At 36.9% G+C, this 17166-nt stretch overlaps 3 protein-coding genes across 4 annotated transcripts in view; 1 reads left to right on the forward strand and 2 right to left on the reverse strand.

Moving 5' to 3' along the window:
• The window catches only part of LOC108252499 (electron transfer flavoprotein subunit alpha, mitochondrial-like), an 11944-nt gene extending 10889 nt beyond the window's left edge, over window positions 1-1055 (reverse strand). The window contains exons 1-2 of the mRNA XM_017444430.2: window positions 827-1055; window positions 241-386 (exon numbers count right to left, since the gene is read on the reverse strand). Coding sequence (XP_017299919.1) covers window positions 241-386; window positions 827-883 — 203 coding nt within the window. The 5' untranslated portion in view covers window positions 884-1055. The remainder of the gene's footprint in view (window positions 1-240; window positions 387-826) is intronic.
• Window positions 1-11214, forward strand: part of LOC103510074 — a 34904-nt gene extending 23690 nt beyond the window's left edge. Inside the window, exons 6-7 of the mRNA XM_026824234.1 lie at window positions 8608-9625; window positions 10023-11214. Of these exons, the coding sequence (XP_026680035.1) occupies window positions 8608-9625; window positions 10023-10225 (1221 nt within the window). The 3' untranslated portion in view covers window positions 10226-11214. The remainder of the gene's footprint in view (window positions 1-8607; window positions 9626-10022) is intronic.
• A 1985-nt stretch (window positions 11215-13199) lies between these two features.
• The window catches only part of LOC103510076, a 29717-nt gene continuing 25750 nt past the window's right edge, over window positions 13200-17166 (reverse strand). Inside the window, exons 2-3 of one of the 2 annotated variants that reach the window (XM_008474711.3) lie at window positions 13689-13919; window positions 13200-13371 (exon numbers count right to left, since the gene is read on the reverse strand). In XM_008474711.3, coding sequence (XP_008472933.2) covers window positions 13306-13371; window positions 13689-13919 — 297 coding nt within the window. In that variant the 3' untranslated portion in view covers window positions 13200-13305. Of the gene's footprint in view, window positions 13372-13538; window positions 13920-17166 lie in introns of those variants that run through there. The other variant, XM_026824236.1, reaches the window with a different exon arrangement.

Raw genomic sequence — 17166 nt, forward strand, 5'->3', positions numbered from 1 at the left:
ATTATTAATATGATTATTATCTAACAGGGGAATCCCAAGACATTTTTTTTTTTTTTTTTTAAATACAGCATTGGTTGCTCCAACATAGGATGTCTAGGGTATATCAAGCTGCTGGCAGTTCAAAGTGCACCCAGCCTTGTAAAAACAATTGTAAATGATGCAAACAAACTATAATATAAAAACAATGGGTAAAAATGATATAAATTACCTAGGCTGTCCTAGGCAAATTCCTAGTTACTTACATCAGCAACTTTACTTCCAGCAACAAGGACTGAAATATCACCACCAATTTTCTGGGCAGCAGTAATGGCACTCAAGGTACTGGCACTGAGTTTGCCATCAGCATGTTCACCAATTATGATGGTGCTCTCAAATCTGGCTGCAATCTGCAGATGAAAAAGCAAGAAACAGAATTAATGACACTTTAAAAAGACCTTTCTATGGTTTTTGTTTCACTTTGCCTTGGGTCAATAGATTTAAGTCTGTGTGAATTTGTAAACTTGAGTAGATTCAGAAAGCGTGGCACACCTATAGGACCTTTGATCCCTAAACTGGAGTAAGGTTAGACTTTCAGAGTATGAACACAGTTGTCATTTGCTGGAAAACATTATGTTGGGATCTACGGCTCCTTCTATTAATTTCATAATACAATATCTATCGAATGTCAGTACAATTTCAGGACATAGCAATTTTATTGTTTCAGTACTTAGGCATTTTAACATTCAGCTCTATCTCCTAACTTGCACAGACTGACACAAAAAGATAGACTGATAGACAATGGGAAGTTTACATAATACCTAAATGACTAAATCAAAGTATCTTTTACCTGTCTGAATCCAGAGGAGCCACACAATTTCACAAGATTGTTACTTCGGGAAAACATTTTGCATACTTCTTCTCTCAGCAACTATCAAGGAACTACAAGTTCAAATGAGGAAATGTTAGGTAACTTCGAATATGAACTTTGAGCACTTGTTACACTGGTGTTGTGAATGCCTTCCTATTTTTCTAGGGAGCTAGGTACTTTTCTTATCACAAAACAAAATTTTACAGATGATAAAGAACTTTGATAAAAAGAACAAGGAAGAATATAACCTTTTTATCCTTCCAGAAAGGCAATGTGTAATTCTAATTCAAGACTTTGATCTTTTCATTCCCATCGTGCTAATTTTCCTTGTTGAAAAAAGAGTTGAATTCTTTTAATTAGTGAATGCTTAACCTCTCTCCTATTCTTCTTCCTCCTAGCCTCTAATACCGTCGGTGTATCTCTCCTATTAACTATTTTATTTTCAGTTATTAAATAAGTGTTTAGGTATAGATGTAGGTAGAGTAGGCCCTGGTTTATTTGATAGGTACCCATCTGCTGTAACCTCTAACCTTGACCTTTTGTTTTGATAGTGTTTTGTGTGTAGGTAGCTATGTACTTTTTCTCCCACTAGTAGTAGCTTTAAGTGGTTATTTTGGATTATTTCTTCCTTTTATAATTACCTACAAAATATTTTGTTTTTTCTTCAATTACGAATTGAGAGAGAAAAAGAGAAGAGCTGCAGGAAAGAAAGATGGGAAAGATTGGCATTGACATAAGAACAGATAAACATGGCTCCTTGTCAAATTGATGTTTTTTTTTCTTTTTTAACACTTGGAAATAAATAAAGACATTGGAGATAAAAAAAAATCCTTGACAAAACGTCGTTGTGGAGTGAAGGGTTTAGGTAATTAGATCAAACATAGTACATATGCTTAGGACTGAAAAGTTCCTTTATCCCAGCAGTAGGCTACTACTGTTACTGTCGTCAAATACTCAAATTACATTGGGGATAAATTTCCATACCTCGGCTGGTATTGAACCCACGCTCTCCTGTTTACCAGGCGAGTGGCTTGACCTCTATACCACCGAGACAGGTTCTAATTCTCTCCACTAAAGTTAGCACTCAGCGGCGCGAACGACCTACTAAAAGGTTAAAGCGCCTAATTGAAAAAAAAGTTAGTTCTCAAGCAAAAAATATCATAAAAAGAATTTAAGTATTCAAGCAATAAGTTGATTCAGCTTGATTCATTTGATTTAATAAATTAGTACCCATTTATTTGTAAATCGGAATAATGAGCGGTTTTTTTTTTTTTTTAATTGAAAATCTACTCTAGACTTTATCAGTGGCTTGGGGCTTGAAAAGGGTGGTGCTTGAACTATTGAACACAAAAAGCCCACTCTGGGGCTTAGGTGTAGGGGCAAACAGCCCTAAAAGTTGGTTTAAGCTTATACGAATACTGTGCCATACATTTTGGTTGCCTTTTGTGTGGTTTATGGGCTCTGGTGACTGAATGCACTCGAACTTTGGCACGATTTACTAAATATTCGAAATAGTTTCAATGCTTTTTAGAGTCTGAGTTTTATTTCTCCTTTTTTTTTTTTGGGGGGGGGGGGGGAGGGATTAAAATTAAATGTATATTTGATAACCTAACACATCTCTCTGTAAATTTCTGTATTGTTATTGTATAGCTATTTACTATAAGACAGCTATAGGTACTGATTGTATGTCTGTAGCGCATAATACACATGTGGTATTATTCCTACGCAATTGATTTTCATTTTAACCTTTGTAGTAAAATAGACTTCCTTATATAATATGTAGATTTACTTGCATAAATTGTTACAAATATTTCCATTTTTACTTTCCTTATCTCATACCTAGGAAAGAAAGTAATGAATTAGGTCAAAATTTTCGATGGTCACTTTTTAGCGCCAAAACACGTTTTGAGGTCCCTAGAGCCTAAATCCAAAGTTTTAGCCATTGGTCAATAATATGTAAATGTACAAAGTACATACTTGCATGTCTTACATAGATTGTTGCGAATGGTTCCATTTCTGTTTCAGGTATCAGGATCCAAAGAATATTATAAGGAAGCCTCACACGGAACCCATACCCGCTTATCAGAATTGGAAAGAAACACAAACTCTGGAGGAACTGGAAGCTATTCGAAACAACCCCAATGCTCTGCATATGGAAGGTCTTGCCATTAGGTAAGAGGACTATTATGTATAAGATTTTCAAATCAACATTTTGCATCTAATTTGTCCTGAACCCGGACCTTCTTCTATCTTGTCCTCCTTCTCTCTTCGCTTTGAATACGATAAGTTCTCAGCAGTTACAGTTCCCTATATATCAGTTACAGTTCCCTTTACATAATTATTATCACAACAATTTTGCCCCCATTTAGCACAGAATACATATTTTTGTATGTATTCTATGAATGGGGGTACATCCCATTTTGTCCTGAACCCGGACCTTCTTCTATCTTGTCCTCCTTCTCTCTTCGCTTTCAATACGATAAGTTCTCAGCAGTTACAGTTCCCTATATATCAGTGAAAAAAAACTTGACATTTCACTGTTCACAAAAGAGATGTCGTAGTATTACAGAAGAAAAACTTTCAATGTTACAGAACCATTATATTAATTGCTGCTTCTTCTTCCTAATCTTTTTCTCCTTAGGTACATAAATAGGCTGACTTGAATTTTTTGCAGAATGTGAAGTGTTTTAGGGACTCATCCCTGTTCTTCAAAATATTGGAATATTATGATTATAATTAAGGTTTCTTTCCGGGTCCGTGAGATAGGCATCATTAAGGTGACGTATAAGTACAAAAGTTACCTACCTGGCCCATCAGTCTCAATAGACCTCTTGGGTTGTTGGTTTTAGTTTCTAGAACGGTTTTTATCTAGAATATTTCCAACACGTGCACTAAAGTGGGATTTGAAATCCATCAATACATTAATTTTTGCAATAAATTATTGATTTATTCAAGGGGATGTCAATGAATAAATCTGCTACTTACCTATTGCTTCCTATTAATGAGTAAAATGGCGTAAAAAATGGCCTAATGAGTAAAATGGCGCATATGACCCACATTTTCAATACAATAACGTATAGGAATTATTAGGTATTGAATAACTCCCCCCTCATTGAAGGTACATTGACATAGGGTGGAAGTTAAAACAGTGCCCCAGGGCATAAGCGAGTTGGAACCATTTGCTAATGGTTTGAGGATTTTTGAAGAAAGAGGAAAAAATATAGGAAATGAGATGAAAGCTAATGAAATTGGTGGAGAGGAGACACCAGAACACTACTGAAATCAGTGCTGCCGTGCTAAGCGGAAATGCCGTATGTCAAAAAATCGATTTTTGGAAGTGGTTAGCTTGGCAGTGTCTGTCTGCAGAGCTCGTAAAAATGTGATATACCTACTCGTAGTGTGATTTTTTATGCGAGAAAATAATAAAATTGTTGTTTTTAATACATCATGGGAATGGATACATCATGGGAATTATTTGCTTAAGCGACAACACGTGTGAACTTGTGAAAGCGCTTAAAAATGAAGTGGCATAACTACAGGTACCTGAAGAAGTAGGTAAATGCAGTTTTTTTTCCATCAAGATGTCTGGCTCTAATATTAAATGGGAAAAGTTATGAAAATACAAACATTTCAAGTGGAAAAAATTGCTCAGTCATGCGGCTCAAAGCTTTTGCTATGACTTTTTTTTGCTCTCTATAACTGAACTATGTACGTAGGTAATACGTACCATCAAGATGTCTGGCTCTAATATTAAATGGGAAAAGTTATGAAAATACAAACATTTCAAGTGGAAAAAAATTGCTCAGTCATGCGGCTCAAAGCTTTTGCTATGACTTTTTTTTTTGCTCTCTACAACTGAACTATGTACGTAGGTAATACGTATGTATTTATGATGGAGAGGGAGTCACATACCTAGGTACAAAGCTACAAGGTAAAGCTGTGTCCACACATATGTAGTCGACCGGCCGTCAATCGATGTCGACTGAACTGTCCACACTGCCTCGACAACATAGATTCACTTCGTCGATTGGAGTGACGGCCGGTTGACTATGTGTGGACACAGCTTAATGAGAGATCATTTCGGGGGTTTATTTAATAATAGTGCTTATTTATACTGCTCGCATAGGACTGTAAAGTCCCTTTACTCCAGCAGTAGGCTACTACTATTATTGTGGTCAAAGTGTGTCCACACATAGTCGACCGGCCGTCAATCGATGTCGACTGAACCGTCCACACTGCCTTGACAACATAGATTCACTTCGTCGATTGGAGCGACGGCCGTTTGACTATGTGTGGACACAGCTTAATGAGAGATCATTTTTCGGGGGTTTATTTAAGGTGTATTTTCCTTTTGGGAAATTGACCACTCAAAAATTGACCGTTGATCTTTCCTATATGAGTTCTAGTCAATATCGACCGACTTCAGTAAACTGTAGTGACGTAGGTACTAGGTAACTTTGTGATTGACAATTTGACATTTCCACGAAAGCTCTTTTGCCTGTCACCTAACCCTTACCAAGCAGGTAAGGGATTCGTACCATAGAATTATAAGGTGTATTTTCCTTTTGCGAAATTGACCACTCGAAAATTGACCGTTGATCTTTCCTATATGAGTTCTAGTCGATGTTGACCGACTTCAGTAAACTGTAGTGACGTAGGTACAAGGTACCTTAATTATGATTGACAATTTGACATTTCCACGAAAGCTCTTTTGCCTGTCACCTAACCCTTACCAAGCAGGTAAGGGATTCGTACCATAGAATTAATGTTAAAAGCTTGTGGTTAAATTCAAATTCCAAAGTTAGATTTCAGAAGCTGGGTGTGTTCCCATCAGTTGTATTCAGACGTTTTGCGTTTGGTGCTATAGATACATATATTTTGACTAAGTGTGCATATAAGTACCAAAGTATCTAATGTAACCACACATGACTTGAGTACGAACCATGTGTTTGACCTTATCTCTAACTAGGACCGTATGTAGGGGGGGGGGGAGCGAAGGGGCCCGCCCCCTCGAGCTTCATATAATCCATCGCGAGATAAATAAGACACCATCGATTAATCCACAAGAATTCAAGAAAGTACGACTGCAACAATTTGTGTTTTATTTTGGACATCTGCATGTAATGGAAGATCAGACTAACTCAGAGTCCTTAGAGCGCAAACAAGCTTTTAAGTCGGAATAAACGCGGGTTCATTTTATAGTTTAGTTTTACTACCAAGTTGATATAAATTTATTCCTTTATCTCTTGTTAAAAGGTGTACAACCTTCCTGACTCTTGGATTTTCCAAGAAGTTGAGAAGCATTCTAAAGAGGAAGTGAAGATAAGAAGTCGAGCCAAGTCTGAGGCCAATGTCCGTCAAGAAACAAGCTTCATTAATAAAAACTTGGGGATTTCTAGCTAAATACCTTTAGGAAAGAGCTACTCATCTTGTATTGACATAATTCTACCTATGCATAGGTATACACATAATATGCTTAAATAAGAGTTATTTAAAATAACTACTAGATATCTAATCTACTTAGATGGGTATTATTTAATTAATCTGCAGTTATTTAAATCATATATATAATCTGGAACTTCTTTTAATTGCAAATCCTGGCGGAATTGATTTATGTATAAATGTAGTAGTGATCTGCTTAATCAATGGTCTTTATCTTTAGTCAGTAATCTCTAGAAAACCGGTCATTCCTGCTGCCAGCAGCCAAGAAGTAGCTGAAGTCAATCTCAGAGTCGCTAAGGTCATTACACCCAGATAATGACAAGTTTAGTAGAGAACACTTGAGTGATAAACAATTATGAAAAACCAAAGGAATATCAGACTGCAAGTGAGACCTATTACCAACCAGAGATAGTAGACAACACTGTAGTTCCTCTTTTTGAACAAAAACCAACAGAAAACTACCCTAAAACTGAAAATATTGAAACTACTCCCACATTTACCCAACAAACTCCAAACTATTCAAACTTCCAAGGTATCAACCAATTTTTCAACCAAGTAATACAGAAAGAAACCTATATTCCTCAGGAAAGAACAACTGTTTCAACAGAAACACCAACAACACTACCAGCAAGAGTGGAACAGTCATTCTATACTGCCCAACAGAACACAATTGAAACAAGTCAGTCACCCATTTATACTCAAACAACACCTCAGACTGAAGCTACACCTCAACAATCCGTTTCGAGTAACGATCAAGAATATACAAAGAAGCCAAACTTTAGTGAAAAAAGACATAAATATAGACAAAAATTGCAAAACACTGGTAATTCTTATGAAAATACACCAGTACATGACAACGGAGAAAAAACGGATGCCGTTGAGACAGAAAAGCCTCTGAGAAATAAAAACAAGTACAGAAACAGACAGAGATTAGGAAACAGAGGTCAATACAGAACCAGCACAAGCACTGAAGCTGTAGACGAAAACATACCCGCCCACTTCTCTTCCATCACAAATCAAAATGCCTACAATCAAGTGACTGAAAATTCTGAAATTCAATCAACAAGCACAGAACACGCATCAACAAAAATCGATGTAGGAAAATACGGTACCTTTAAAAGAAGAAGACCCATCAAGGCATATGAAAGAGCTTCAACTTCAACCGAGTCCTCAAATGTGGATGTTGAAACAACTCCTCAATATGTTTCTAGTACTCGGTCCTACAGACCTAGAGCAAGAACTACGTCCGCTCCAGGAGAGAGAGTGACAAGACACCGTGCGAGAAGACCCTCAACATCAACTACTCCTGAGACCACTAGTGTTTCAGATCATACAGAACCACCCCCTCGTGTAGAAGAAAACACCAGTGTTGATTGGGGTAGTTATGTAAGCAGCTTCAATCCATCAGCTCAAGGCAAAACGATGTCCTGGCTCTCTTTGAAGATCAAAACAAAATTCAAGAAACTGAAGAAAATGCTATCGACCAATTCTCAATCCAGAAAAGTCAAAGTAGAATAACATTTTTTTTCCAACTTCAAACATTGATTTCTCACAAAAATATCTTGCTTTTTTTTTATTATTAGGATAAAGACAGTAAAAAATGTAGTCATAAATGATCGATGGATGCATAAATGACTTAAATCTAAACATTAATTGCTTTTACGAAACTTTGGTCCGAATTTTATTGAGTTGTGTACTTTTATTTTCGTGATCAAACCTTTCTTCGTAAAACCTTGAATTTGAGAGGTTCTCTGAACTTGTCTTAGTTCGATACTTTTTCCAAAACACTTCCAACGTCCATAATTCAAAACTGTAAAGGATATTACAGACAATTCTTAGATATTGAATAATGTTCTGCAGAAAGAACAAAGAAAAACTTGCATCACTCACAATACCTACAAATAATTTTAATCTTCGAATTAAAATTGAACTATTACGCAGGGTACAATAGAAGAATTATGTATTTTTTAAAACAAATAATGGATACCTGCTATTACATACTATAAGACAAAAGAATTAAGGAGTTGGTAAGTAAGAAAGGTTTGGTTCTTTCAGTGATGAACAACGATAAAATTTCACTGGGTTGATTGCATGACTGTTAGGTGTACCGTCATAGTACGTATAGATAATATTATGGTGATGAAAACATAATAAATATGTACTTACTAAGTTACTATGCAGATCTAATAATAGAACAAGTATATCCTCATATTAGAGTAAATACTTCGTAGGTAACGGTATTGAGGTTGAATAACATCCACATTAATTACCAAGGTACATACTTATTTTCATCATTGTTTTATCTTCTCTGATTACAGGTTGGAGCTAGAAGAAGGGGTCAATGGGTCAGAGTGCGTGTAAAGAAACCAAACCAGGAATATTTTGAAACAGCAGAGTCTCAAAATGTAGCCAATCTAGGAAACTCAGTTCAAAATCCGACAAAACCAAGTGTGATCCGCTTGTCAAGTGAAGAATTCTCAAGATTACAAAACAAAGGACATTTCGAGCCAGAAGGTTCAGTAAGTGACCACGTGTACTTTACATCAACCACTGAGCGAGTGACCACAACCACAACGGAAGACAGCCCTTCTAGATTTGATTTAGAGAAGGGTGTGTCAGCAATGATCGCTGAATTTATGAATGTAGATGAAGATGAATCCAAAGATAACGCGCAGGAAATTTTTGAAAATGTAGAAGCAAAACCAAGTGAGCAACCAGTTATTCCAAAAGAGGAAACGAGCATTGAGAATCAACAAGTTTCAGGATCTTATGGCATTGACAACACAGAAAATCTGCGGACCACAACTGTAGCATCTAGTCAAAACGAATCAGTTCAATCTAATGGTGACAGTAGCATTAACTCTCCCAACGAACAAAACAAAGATGAAGTATACACCCAGGAGTATGTGAATGAGAACATTAGCAACGGTGCAAACATTGAACAAACCGTAGAGCAACAAAACAAAAATGCTGCATATGACAACACAAATCACTTTAGTCCTGTACCATCAGAAATAAGTGCTGGAGCTTTCCAAACCCAATATCATGAAAACTACAACGAAGAATCTGAACAGAAGGAATCACAACTGAAAGAAAGGGAAATCAAGCACAATGCGGAAGAAAATTTGAATTACGAATTTTCTAACCACAAGTACGATGACAAAGGTTATGTTGTTGAAAGTGAAGGACATGAAGACGTGCAAGGAGAGAAACAAGTAGAACAAAAGGAAGAGATCAACGCCACAACTACACCACTGCCAGTGGTAAATGTTGAAAACAAAGTACAAGAAATTCCAAAAGAAAATGTTTCAACTGAGGCTCCGGAGATCACGACAAGTAAGTAGCAGCAGGACAAGGTGTAATTATTATATCTGTAAAGAATAGGATTGTAGGACTTCAACGTTTAGTAATAATTACCTACCCAAGTATGAGCGTCATTTGGTTACTTTGAGGTGCTTCTAGGTCTCACTTTATTAGATTAACTACATAGCACCATATTTGTAGGTATCTCCTTGTGGTAGATATTTAGGTTGTTGAAGGAAAATCGACCTTAGGAAGTCAATTAAATAATAATGCTTGGTCCAACATGTTGTATCCAAATTTTAATCAGATTTTCGTTAGATTTTGAGGTTTCTTTGAGTGATCCATATTCAGTTCGTTCTTCTCCCAGGGTTTAAAATAGGTAGTCACATGGGGTATCTTTTTCACCTTCCCGTGTTTCTGCTTTTCCCAGGTTCTCCGGACTCGGAAGTGCCTACTGAAGAGTATGATGTGGCCATCACCACGGAACTCCCCAGTGGTACCACTCACTCCAAAGTTCTGGGTACATCTACCACCACAGAAATTTCTCTCGAGACTGAAATTTGCTACAAGGGAAGGTGTGTGAAGTCGAAAAAGAAGAGGCCGGCCTACCAAGACCTGTTACCTGTCAATTGAGAAGAGACGAAAGAGAAAAGAAGTGTAAATAGTATCCAAACTGTACAAATTTGTATTATGTGATAAACTGATAAAATACATCAATGCCATAATTGACCAAATAGGTGGTTTAGTCTAGCCAGCGCCAGCGGCCATAGCACGTTGAATGGACCAGTTCCCGAAGGATCACTGAAGTTAAGCAACGTTACGCGTTGTTGGTATCTGGATAGGTGACCACCAATCTCGTGCTGTTGGCTTTTCCCGGCCCCACTCAGGCTGAGTGAGGTTTGTATGAGGAGCAGGTAGTCTGTCGCCTAAGGGAGGGTAAAATCTCGTCACTAAAAACCTTAGCAGTTATACGGTGACCTAAAAGCCCTATTCAACAAACAAAGGTCCAGTCTTACCCTGGCAAAGTGTCGTATCTTTATAGTAGATCTACATAACTATATTAATTTATACGACCCAAGAATACCTTTCATAAATAGTATCATACAGAAGATAAGACTATGTAAATATAGTTTTTCATAGTTTTAAGCCCTTAGATGTTATTAAGAGTCAGTTAGGAATACAAATATTTTTTTCTATTTCTATCAGGCGCTTTGACTATGTTTTATGCAAGTCGTTCGCGTCGTATTGTAATATAAAGAAGAGATAATGTTGGTAGTAGGTAGGTAACAAAATATTTATTCAATGCAATAATTTTATTTTAGGTATAGTTTACTATTATCTCAGTACGTTGGTTTTCTTGTAGAAGAAAAATAAATAAGTTCGTTTTTTATAAACATTTGTTAAAATATAAGAAAGATGTAAATAAAGTACCCTGTAAAAATAACAAAAAATATATGGAAACGTTTTGTATTATTTATCGACATTAATTTTATGTTAACTTTACGAGAGTTAGTAAGTACCTATACCTAGTGTCGATAATGCAGGTCAACAAGACATTGAAGAAACATTTTTCAAGATTTTATATCACAAATTTCAGACATCAATTTCACCATCCCCAATCGGTACCTATACCTATTGTTGATAATGCAGGTCAACAAGACATTGAAGAAACATTTTTCAAGATTTTATATCACAAATTTCAGACATCAATTTCACCATCCCCAATCGTAAAAATGCTGACTTTTTTATTCCTCTGTAAATTTTTAATTCTTCTGAACTTTTTCCTAATCTTTTGAAACACCTCACCTTTAGTTTCTGGTAAATAAATAGTTACAATTTTAATAAGAGAGAGGAAAAACAATGACATTAAAAACAGGCATGTTCCAAATCCAATGTAATGAACATAGGGAGAAAGAGAAACAAATATGAGAGTGAGATCAACAAAATAACGAAAACGTTATTTCTCAACAGGCCCAGTACGATTTGACAACAGAAGCACCAGCTCAAGTTGAAAGTACTACTGTGTACATACCACGAAGAAAAACTACAACGCCAAAACAACAATACAAAGAGTGAGAAGAGCTCCAAACCCATACAATACAGACAAACAACTAGACATTGTCTCATGAGAAAATATTTCAAAGTATAAAACATGAGGCACTATGAAAGAACTTAGAAAGAAACTAACAGTGAACAAAACAAAACGTGAGAAAAAATTAAAATTATTTTAATCCAAATTAAACTCGAGCTGGATATTTTTTAATTAATTTTAATTTTATGCCCGCCACTCACGCTCAGACTGTCTGACAGACCTAGATCTGTCAGACAGTCTGAGAGCCCTAGGTCTGAAGCTTTTTCCACCACACAAGTTCTTGTTTAGGAAATTAGGCATTAAAGTAGAAGATACCTTGTTGTGCTGTCTGCCAAGTTCATCAATTTAATAAAAACTTTACGGATGGACGTATACCTATTCGTATGTGAATATTTTAACCTTAAAACCCAATGATGAACAATATTTCTCTTCAAGGTAGGATGCTTACTTGGAACTCAATACTTGCCCTCTGTTAATAAAATAGCATTCAATAAGGACTAAAACATTACCCACTAAATTGCTGATCATTTATAAGATAAAAATCTTCTACGTTTATTTCTTTACATGTTTGAATTACAGTATACGTCCCATCTACTCGTAGGTATAAGTAGGTACCTACGTACTCGTAATGTCTAATCTGATAGATGTAAATAGTTTTCATCGGTATTTAGTTAAAGTCCTTCTCGGGATGAGATATTGATTTTGGTCCAAAGTCAAAAGTTTGAAACATGGTTATGATTTTTTTTTTTTGAAACAGCAACGTCACTAAAGAATCCACTAAAATTCCAAGTAGCTGAATTGCTCCTTGAAAATGAGAGAAAAGGGAATCTGGCACATCCACTAAAAAGAGTAAAAATTATTGCTGTAGCCAAATAACCAATCATCGCGCTCCGCGCTCCTGTGTGGAAGTTATGTGAAACTGAATCGACCAATGACGTAACTGAATCGCCTGAAACTCTATTAAATTAATTTATTAATCTCAAAATTAAATGACAATCCACAATTTACTAAAACTCTGTACGCAAGCACACGATTCTACAGTGTATTGCTAAGTTCATGAACATGACTCATAGTTTGATCTCAACTTCTTGATTTTGTTTGAATCATAGCTGATAGATAATGGCATTTATTTTATTTATTTCAATATATCTATCTTATTTATACTGTCGGCTAAAACTAAAAAGTCCTATTATGCCAACAGTTTCATTAACGAGAGTGAGAAGAGCTCCAAACCCATACAATACAGACAAACAACTTGACATTGTCTCATGAGAAAATATTTCAAAGTATAAAACATGAGGCACTATGAAAGAACTTAGAAAGAAACTAACAGTGAACAAAACAATTCGACGTTTTCTTTTTCGTCACCTACCGAGGCTTCTCCAGTCATCTAGGTGGGTAGATACATGTAGGTATTTACTATTTCACATGAGATATAAGTATTTTGTAAGGTACATATGTACCTACTCTTTGCTTTTTACCTATGTAGGTATTTTTTTTCTTGCCTTTGGCTTTCTACAGAACTCGCGGAAGTGTACAACCAAACTTCAAGAACCCTTCTTTTGTCCAGTCCGAAAAAGAAATCAGGTTCTACTCTAAACTTAAAGGAATTAGGTCCTACTTAAAAGCAGTAAACTCTACTTACAGGAATTTCATACAGCTTCTGCAGCTCGTCATACAGCCACATTTCGACCGCCAGCCGCTTTCGGATCAGACTCATCCACATCAGATGTAAGTATTTTGTAAGGAACATAAATGTACCTAATACTCTTTGCTTTTTACCTATGTAGGTATTTTTACTTTCTATTATTTTTTTTCTTGTCTTTGGCTTTCTGCAGAGCTCGCGGAAGTATACAACCAAACTTCAAGAAACCTTCTTTTGCCCAGTTCGAAAAAGAAATCAGGTTCTACTCGTAACTTAAAGGAATTAGGTCCTACTTAAAAGCAGTGAACTCTACTTACAGGAATTTCATACAGCTTCTGCAGCTCGTCATACAGCCACATTTCGACCGCCAGCCGCTTTCGGATCAGACTCATCTGATGCGACCCGTACTTGGCCGTCAGGAATTTCTCCCGTTTTTCCTTCACCTCGCCCTTCTCAATGAAGTTCACATGGAGGCCCGCCTTAGGGCCGCCGGCGGTTCGCTCATTGGGGGCCCCGGGCGAGGCCCCGTTTGTGTAGTTGGAAGCAATGCTGCATTCCATACCTCCGGTGGTCTTGGAGAAGACTTTCTTCTGAAACACACAAAAGCGAGGAACACGTTTAGGTTTGATCGGGACAAGTGAAGGTAGAAACACACTACTATCATGTCACGTGAGCTCATGGGGAGTCAGAAATATGTAGCTCAAAGTTTTCCCATAATGTAGGTAATTTCGTTCAGGACAGCTACACTACTATCATGGCACGTGAGTTCACGTGACGTGATAGCACTGTATTTCTACCTTTAAGGTCCTTATAATTATCGGAATCTTATGATCGATTTAGATGACGGGACGAGAGTCCTGTGCCATGTATCAACAAAGTATGGAAAAGTATCTTACAAGTGCCATGGGAAAAGTAGATTTTAGAAATTGGACGAATTAGTTAATATGGCATTGTAAATACTTTTCCATACTTCAATGATAGACGGCTCAATCAATGGGGAGTCAGAAATAATTATGTAGTTCAAAGTTTTCCCATAATGTAGGTAATTTCGTTGAGGACAGCTACACTACTATCATGGCACGTGAGTTCACGTGACGTGATAGCACTGTATTTCTGCCTTTAAGGTCCTTATAATTATCGGAATCTTATGATTGATTTAGATGACGGGACGAGAGTGTCGAGAGTCCTGTGCCACGTTTCAACAAAGTATGGAAAAGTATCTTACAAGTGCCATCGGAAAAGTAGATTTTAGAAATTGGACGAATTAGTTAATATGGCATTGTAAATACTTTTCCATACTTCAATGATAGACGGCTCAATCAACGGGGAGTCAGAAATATGTAGTTCAAAGTTTTCCCATAATATTGTAGGTAATTTCGTTCAGGACAGCTACCCTACTATCATGGCACGTGAGTTCACGTGACGTGATAGCACTGTATTTCTACCTTTAAGGTCCCTATAATTATCGGAATCTTATGATCGATTTAGTTTAGATGACGGGAGTGACCGGACGAGAGTCCTGTGCCATGTTTCAACAAAGTATGGAAAAGTATCTTACAAGTGCCATGGGAAAAGTAGATTTTTGAAATTGGACGAATTAGTTAATATGACATTGTAAATACTTTTCCATACTTCAATGATAGACGGCTCAATCAACATCTCTTGGTTGCAAGTATTAGGTAGGTACATAGATTTGAATAAGCACCTATGTAAATTTTAATTTTTTGGAGTAATAAATACGTGAATAGGTTGGTAAGTAGGTATATCTACATAAGAACAGTAGGTATTCTTTGTAGGTTATTCTAGTTGGTAGGTATCTCTTACAAATAATTGATTGGGTAAAATTCTCAAAATTAAGCTGCCCAAAGTTGGTTCTCAGTGAGCAGATACACGTTGATCACTGAAGCTAGGCAACGTCCAGCGTGGTTGGTAGCTAGACGGCTCAATCAACATCTCTTGGTTACATGTATTGGGCTACCAGCTGCCTAGTGGGTTATGAAATTAACACCCACTCAGACCTCGTCCTACTGCCTAGCAACTAAGGAAGGTGGAAACAATATGAGGCACCAAGAAGCAGAGTGGACTAAGTGGTAAAATCGACTTTTTTTAGTATTATATATCGTTGGAAAGCCCGCGAAAAGATTTAGCAACTAAGGAAGGTGGAAACAATATTTTATACGATTTCAGTAAAGTTAATATTTGAACAACAATTCTGGATCTCTATTACATTGTCGCCACATGCCTACCTAGCAACAAGAAAGGTGGAAACAATATTTTATACGATTTCAGTAAAGTTAATATTTGAACAACAATTCTGGATCTCTATTACATTGTCGCCACATGCCTTTATACGATTTCAGTAAAGTTAATATTTGAACAACAATTCTGGATCTCTATTACATTGTCGCCACATGCCTATGAACAATATTTATACCAAGGGCCTACTCACATTCTGGTCAGCCTACGAAGGGAAAGTATACACACACCTTGAGTTATTGGATTTTTCGAAATAGATTAATTTCTCTCAAGTGCCTCCTTCTTTAGTAATGGATACATAGATGACCATAATACAGGGTATGATTGTATTTAAGGGGGGATCCGAGGGGACACGCCCGGACTCTCCCCCCCCCTCGAGCTTAAAGGGGTGGACTCCGAAAATTTGGAGCATCCCCCCCCCCGTACATCACTGTTCGGATACCTGGGATCCGACCCTGGTACAGCCAGGACTGAGGACAAGAGAATTACTCCTGTAGGTGTAACAGATGTCAGGCTGATCAGGGCACTGAGCACTACAACTTATACATAGGTTATAGGTAAAGACCACACCATCATGGTTATTAGAGGTATATTCACTTTTATCTACCATAAGTATTATTAGTTTATGTTATTATTTGTAATTTGGATACCTCAGGCCTGGATATGAGTGCTTTGTAGAATTATTGGTGGATGTATCATTTGTACCACACCACATCGAGAGAAGATCTCTCACTCTCTCTCTCTCATGACCAGGCCAGGACCAGGACCAGAACAATAGGAGTCGGAAGAATAGGTGGTATGTAGGTACAGATTTTACGAATTTAAATTGTAAACCCAGGTACAGTATAAATCCATGCCTGCCCTTACAGAGAAGCAAAGTCTGTAATTATTATTTCACTTTGTTACCTAGTATTCTACAGGTACAGGTATATCATGAATCTTCGTGCCTTTCAATAAATACAATATTCACGGCCCACGAACTCTGTTGAGTGGGCTAGCAAGACCAAAATAATCTCGTTAATAGCTACCTAGGTATCTCTATCATGCGTATGTCCACGTTCTTTAATGATGATCAAGTTCTTGTTTGCCAAATGAGTCATGTAAGGTCTAAAATTAGACAACCGTGTTAGACTGTTAGTAGGTATAACTCATTTTGAAAAATATCTTTTAACGCAAATACCTATGTAAGTAGGTTCTGTTGGTAGATAGTAGAGTACCTACTGAAAATTCGTTCATCCAATTTTTGGCCCAAATATACAATGCCTTGTGCCCTCTGTTTTCTGAATGATTTCTCTTCTGTTCTGTTTTTACTTACTTTTATTTTTAGTATCTTCAGTACCTACTTTTATACAAGAGTGAGTAGAAGCATCTTCATTACTATCTGAAAACTACCGTCTTGGTACGTACATACGCATCTGCTCAATTCTTTGTACATTTGCTATCAGCTTAAGGCCTTAAGGAGTACACTACGTAGCTATAAGGACTTTGGTTAAGGACCAACTCTCATACTGTTATCTATTATCAGATAGGTGCTCCCAGGTGGTTCATAGTTCAAGGAAGTCGTACATACGCATCTGCTCA

This window comes from Diaphorina citri, unplaced genomic scaffold (genome assembly GCF_000475195.1).
Source record: "Diaphorina citri unplaced genomic scaffold, Diaci psyllid genome assembly version 1.1 scaffold556, whole genome shotgun sequence".
Lineage (NCBI taxonomy): Eukaryota > Metazoa > Arthropoda > Insecta > Hemiptera > Psyllidae > Diaphorina > Diaphorina citri.